Here is a 5,982-nt window from a genome sequence, read left to right on the forward strand (position 1 = left end):
TCACTCTCTCTCTCTCTCTCTCTCTCCCCCAGTTCGGCCCTGTGCTTCCAAGTCCAGTGATGCAGCCAGCAGCCATGTGGTGCTGGAGCAGGGCAGAGGCAGGAAGGGAGTGAAATGGCTGGGGGTGAGCAGAGCTAGGCTGTTCAGTCCCGCTGAGGCTCCCCCTGGGTCCTACTGCCCCTGTCTCTTGTCAGCTTTGACAGGCTGCTGGGGCAAATAAATATTAATTTTCTAAATTTTTTAGGTGCCCCGTGGGCAAGACAGAATGGCCTGGAGGGCTGAATCCAGCCTGTGGGCTGTATTTTGCTTGTCCCTGGGGTACAGTATATACTTGGCTGTAGGTCAATACTGAAGAATGAACTAGAGAACTTCAGAATTAAAGTAAAATCAATAAGAAGTTTAATTTCATATATTCATACATGACTTACCATTGTATGTCTCTTGTAGCAACAATAAACCCTAAAGTAGTAGATGGAAAAGTCTTAGCTTTTCTTTTTCTTTCTTTTTTTGGGGGGGCAGAGGAAACATTCACAAGTGACAGCAGACAGCTACTTTAGTCTGCTCTTCCAAGCAGACATTTGAAAGTCTTTGCTTAGAATACAGGTCCAGCAATTCCAGACTGCTAAAATATCCCGTATGATTTCTGTGATTTCTCCTTTTGTATGGGGTATGCAAGAATTAATAGAATACATTTAAAGCAAGGATGAAACTTGCTGAAATTCCTAATTTTTTCCTGGCAGTGCCAGGAAAAGAACTGATGTCTACTGCACCTTAAGACTAATTTTTAGTGCGAGGTTTACCTCTTATAGTAAAGGCCCCTTTTGCTAACAAGTGAGGCGAGGATTTTGAAGTAATTGTTTTAAGAAGTGATGATGATATATTACTTTTCAGGGTATGAGGAGAGTTATGCATTTATCTCTAAATGTGGATAACACTGAGCATCCACTATCGCCCTGGTTCATCATAAAGGTCAGATTTCTTTCTGTGAGAAACAGAAGCAATATTTCAGTTCAGAGTCAAGGTAGATTACGATAGACATGAAAAGACTTGTGTTTTATTAAAGATATAGGAATGTACATTCCAAATGTGATGCTATCGGTTCTGAAGATCAATGCATGCTAGTTCATCTGAGAGTGCTTTAGACATTATAAACAAAACTGAAGCTGCTGATAAACATGTAGAAGCTTTTAAAACAGGAAGAAAGCATATACTGAACTATGTTTATGAATTACTGAAACCAATATCATATACATTTAAACATGTAATAATGTTTCACACAAAAAGCAAGCATTAATTTACAGTAAATAAGTTTATTTGTATGCAGACAGAATAATATGTACAGATGGGGTCAACTGTCCTCCTGGAACACTAAGCAGTAACTCCTGTGATATATCATCTTATAGCAGCTTTATTATACAAGTGTTGAATGTAACAGGTGGTATGAACAATGCACATTAACACTAAGCAGGTAGTTGTATACATTTTACTCTTGAAATGTACAAATACAAGAAACAAAGGCCATAAATGCAATAGTACCTACACCTCCAAGACCCCCTCTTTTGTTTATAAATATGCACAAGTTCATTATTTAATGGTGATTTGTAGATGTCTTTCCTGCTACAGTTCCTTGTCGACATATTGGCCATTTCCATCTCTGAGGCACTGAACTCAAAGTCTTTGATAAACTTCGGCACCACTTCCACTGATTCAACTCAGTGTGCTCCTGCCCTTCATGTTCAAAAACAAAAAAAAGTATAAATAACACAAACAAGCTTGTGGACATTTTTCACAAGTTATTTGCAACCAATACTGTCAAAGCAGCTGAACCACAGTGCATCTGCGTGCAGGAGCATATAGCAGCTTTTGTGCACTTTGCAAAGAAAATACATATAGAAAATCCCTTAAGTCTTTACTGGCTTGTTCTGTCTGTAGCTAGAAAGATGCTATGTTGCTTCTGAGCCCTTTCCATTAAATTCTTTTTCTTCTTTCTCTTGTCCTTCATTTTTGTTGTCCTTCGTCCTAATTGGAAAACAAAACAAAACCAATCATGAACCGATTGCCAAGGAAAGGATGATTTTGTACTTTTGAAGTGCTGCAAAAAGTATTTCAGAAGGTGATCAGACAACTTGAGGGCTTTCGAAATGAGCACTGGGAGCATTCATGTGATAGTTACCTGCTAATGCCAGTAATGAGAAAAACAAATTTTTGTTGTTGTGCTTCTGGAAAGATGGTCTGTGACTGCTGAGCACTAAAGCATATGCATAACTTTGCTGGTCTGAGTAGGCATGCTTATACAGAGAACTTGATGTCACTGCAATTACTAATGGAGGCAAAAGCTGTGCAAGTGCCTGAGAGACTTGGCAGAATTGAGGCCTCAATTCAGAATTTCTATTATGGCTAATGAATACATTATGCCTAACTTTCCCTTACTTGCAAACGCACAATATATTACTGTAAAGAAACAAAAACACAGTTACATTTCTTCATCCAATACTGTAGCTCCATACTACATACTGCTTTAAAATATCGAAAATCTCTAAGGACAAAAAGACAAGACTTGTGATCTAATTCATTCCCACAGTCCAGTTGCCAGGAGACAAATATCAATATAACACTATCATAAATTGATCCCACCATGAATGTTGTGACAAAACCTTTTTCACGGGAAAATGTTGCATCCCTGAAAGTAAGACTCTCTTCAGGAATAGGTAACTTCCAGCAAATGTCCTAATTCAAAATAATGAAAATATGAAATTCTTAAAATATCGTCTTTTGACTTTTTAAAATACATTTTCATTTTCTCAGTTCAGAAAACAAAACATTTTTTCAATCTCAGCTGACTTAGAGAAAAATAAATGTTATAAAATTGAAATCAAACAAATATTTTGAAATGATCTAAATATTTCAGTTAACCCTATCCTTTCTCTCTTTTTTGGTTTATCTTGGATAAATGAAAATGTACTGGTTTTCCATCTTTTTATCTATGTTCATCTTTTATCTAAGTTTAAGTAGATGCCTAAGTGCTGCCTTGAAAAGGGATGTTTTCTTGAACCAGGGCCTTACACATGAGCCTAACGTGCAAGTGCATAAGGTTTTGAAGGATCAAGGCCTTGGGGAACTTCTGAATTCTGTCTGAGGTAACATTTAATGCTGTACATAGTCCATGGAAAATGTATTGATTTAAATCTCTAGATCTGCCCATTTAGCATCTTTTAAGAGCACAAAAATTCATGTAAAAAGTTGAGTTTATAAAAAATAGTGACACCAGCAATACAAAAAAAAGAAAGGAAAACATGGCTTCATTAGAGAGGCAGCATGTTCTTCCACTGTGAAGAAGTGTTTCTCCACATAATCTTGTTTTGCTTTCATCTGGTTTGTAAAAACAGGCCAGCATAACAAAAAGATATGACACGTTTTCCCCGTCTGATGATAAAATTTATTTAAAGGATCTGGTCAGGAGGAAACAATTTAGGATGATACAACATATAGTTAATCTTAAAATCATAGACTATCTTCTCGAGTATTAGACCATCCAGCATAGTCTTCATTAGCTGATAAGGAAAATAGTTATTCTTAAAATCTGACAGGGAATTAAGATGAGAACATGACTGTGGTCCCTTATTAAATCATAAGGGTCCTTGGGGTTTACTTCTGCTTCTCATTAAAGTCTGGCATTAATGCTACAATGGCATTTTGCCATTTTTAAATCTAGTTAATCCTGCACAGTTAAACCTCAGTTGAACTAATCATTAATCAGAAGAGCTTTAAAGTTAAAACTGTTTAATAACACTGTGTCTAATGACTAGGAACACCTAATGAGGTCAGAGAGATTAAATACTTGACACGGAATGGCATTAAAAGAAGATGGTTTCAATTATATGCATTTCTGTGTCAAAATTTTCTTACATGAGTTTATTAGTTTGCTCTATTGTAAAGTATCAAAGTTGTCATGTTTATATAGTTGCACATTGTATTTTTTTTTTCATACTTTCTATGTTCAAAACATTTTTTATGCCCAAGACGTTTATTCATCAAACAGTGCAGGGAGAGAAGCAATTTTGAAATGGGTGATAAAGTAGCTAGTCAGAAGAGTAGGAGAACCAATTAAGCCTATGGATTTTTGCCACTGAGCTGATCAGTACCCAATCATGGGATGCTTTGTGTTATGTCAGTCAGACAAAACAGTACAATATGCAGTCATCATCACATCTTGTTTTCTTTATGCTCTCCTCCATGGAGAAATTCTGCAAGTACTTAAAATTTAATTAAAAAAAAAAAGAAAAAAAAGAAGAATCTGTACTTTTTCAGTACAAACTCTTAACTTCACTGATAAAAAAAACCAACCCAATAATTCAGAGAAAGATCGACTTTACATCTGCTTATCTGAGTACTGGGCTGCAGTTTCCCCTTTGATAAGCATCATATTAAACTGCCAGTTTATGCCAAAGGTGAATTCCGTGGTGGTGAAGACATGAAAATGCAACAGACTTGAGTGATGGTATACTATCAAATGCTACCACAAAAGCCTCTCAGATATTTTTGATGTGAAATACACTTGTCAAAAGTAGTATTTTTTAAAAAGTCTGACAGTTCCATTGGTTTTCTTTTGGAAACATCCCTAAAATGAATACTGTCTCCACAGGCTGGTTGGGTCCATGGGTGGATCTAGGATTTTGAAAAAGTGCATCCTCATATATAATATGGTACATATTTTTCTCCAGTTAAAAAAAACAAACTAGAAACTCTACTAATATACTAGGGGATTAGGGCTATATTATTCAGTTTAATATCTCACCAAAAATGCATATAGCTGTTTGGGAGGTGAGGACTGACTGCTAGCTCCAGGGTGGGGAAGTCTGCCAGGGGCCAAAGGGGGAGGGGAACCCCAAGCCTGGCCATGGACAGAACTATAACTTGTATGCCAGCATGTGGGTCCTCCATGGCCCCTCTTACCGCCCCTGTCCCCTTAAATCCACTTTGCCCCCATTACCCCACATATCCCCGCATACTCAGCCCCAACTCACTGTGCCTCAAGCCCCAGTAGACCACACCATCCCCTTACACCCCACTAAGTCCTACCCTGCTTCCTCCCTGCCCCAGGAATCCATTGCACAGACCCATTCCCATCAAATCCCAGCCCCCAACCCCTGACCAATACCTTTACTGAGCCCTCCACTCCCCTTCTGAGTACCCAAATTTCACTGCAGCCCCCTTCACTCACAATCCCTCTTGCTCCCAACCCCCTTTCACATCTTGTTTCATTCACACTGCCCTCCTCAACCCCAAAGCCCATGTGCCCCTCACATATCCCACCCCCATAGTGCCCAAATCCCTCTACCCCACCAGCTCCCATTCCCCACAAAAGGTCCTTGGTGCCTGTAACACCCCACCACCCCCATCCAGCTCTTCATGGCCACTGGGAGTCCATTCCTCCCGGAAGCTCTCCCAAACATGACCACATGGCAGGTTGGAGCAGGGATGTAACTCTTCTTCCTCCTTCCCACCATGACTCCTCCAGACAGGAAAATTGTAGAAGAAAAGAGAGGTTAAGAGAAGATCAAGAGTTGTTAATACCTATGGAGTGAAGAGGTTAGCAGGAATCAAGTAGCTAATAAGGTGGCTTTAACTATTCTCCAGGAAAGGTGGTCCTTCCTCAAGGAGGCTATCCTTGGGGCGCAGCAGGATGCAATTCCTCTGCGCAGGAAGGTGGGAAAAGGGTCCAAGAAACCTTCATGGCTGAGCGTGGATATCCAGGCTGGCCTGGGGGCAAAGAAAAAGGCGTACTGGCAGTGGAAGCAGGGGGCAGGGACAAAGGAATACACCTCCCTGACCCAAGCTTGTAGGGATTTGGTGAGGAAGGCTAAAGCAGCACTAGAGCTTAGATTAGCTTCTGGGATTAAGGATAACAAAAAGTCCTTTTTCAAGTATATAGGTAACAAGAAGAAGTCTCGGGGTAACATTGGACCCCTACGAGGCAGGGCA

At 39.5% G+C, this 5,982-nt stretch overlaps 1 protein-coding gene across 1 annotated transcript in view; it reads right to left on the minus strand.

Moving 5' to 3' along the window:
- Positions 1 to 1,034: 1,034 nt before the first annotated feature.
- RSPO2 (R-spondin 2) overlaps positions 1,035 to 5,982 on the minus strand; it is a 267,477-nt gene continuing 262,529 nt past the window's right edge. The window contains exon 5 of the mRNA XM_019528069.1: positions 1,035 to 2,019. Within this exon, the coding sequence (XP_019383614.1) occupies positions 1,910 to 2,019 (110 nt within the window). The 3' untranslated portion in view covers positions 1,035 to 1,909. The remainder of the gene's footprint in view (positions 2,020 to 5,982) is intronic.

This window comes from Gavialis gangeticus, unplaced genomic scaffold, assembly GCF_001723915.1.
Source record: "Gavialis gangeticus isolate Ggan-Ray unplaced genomic scaffold, GavGan_comp1, whole genome shotgun sequence".
Classification (NCBI taxonomy): Eukaryota; Metazoa; Chordata; order Crocodylia; family Gavialidae; genus Gavialis; species Gavialis gangeticus.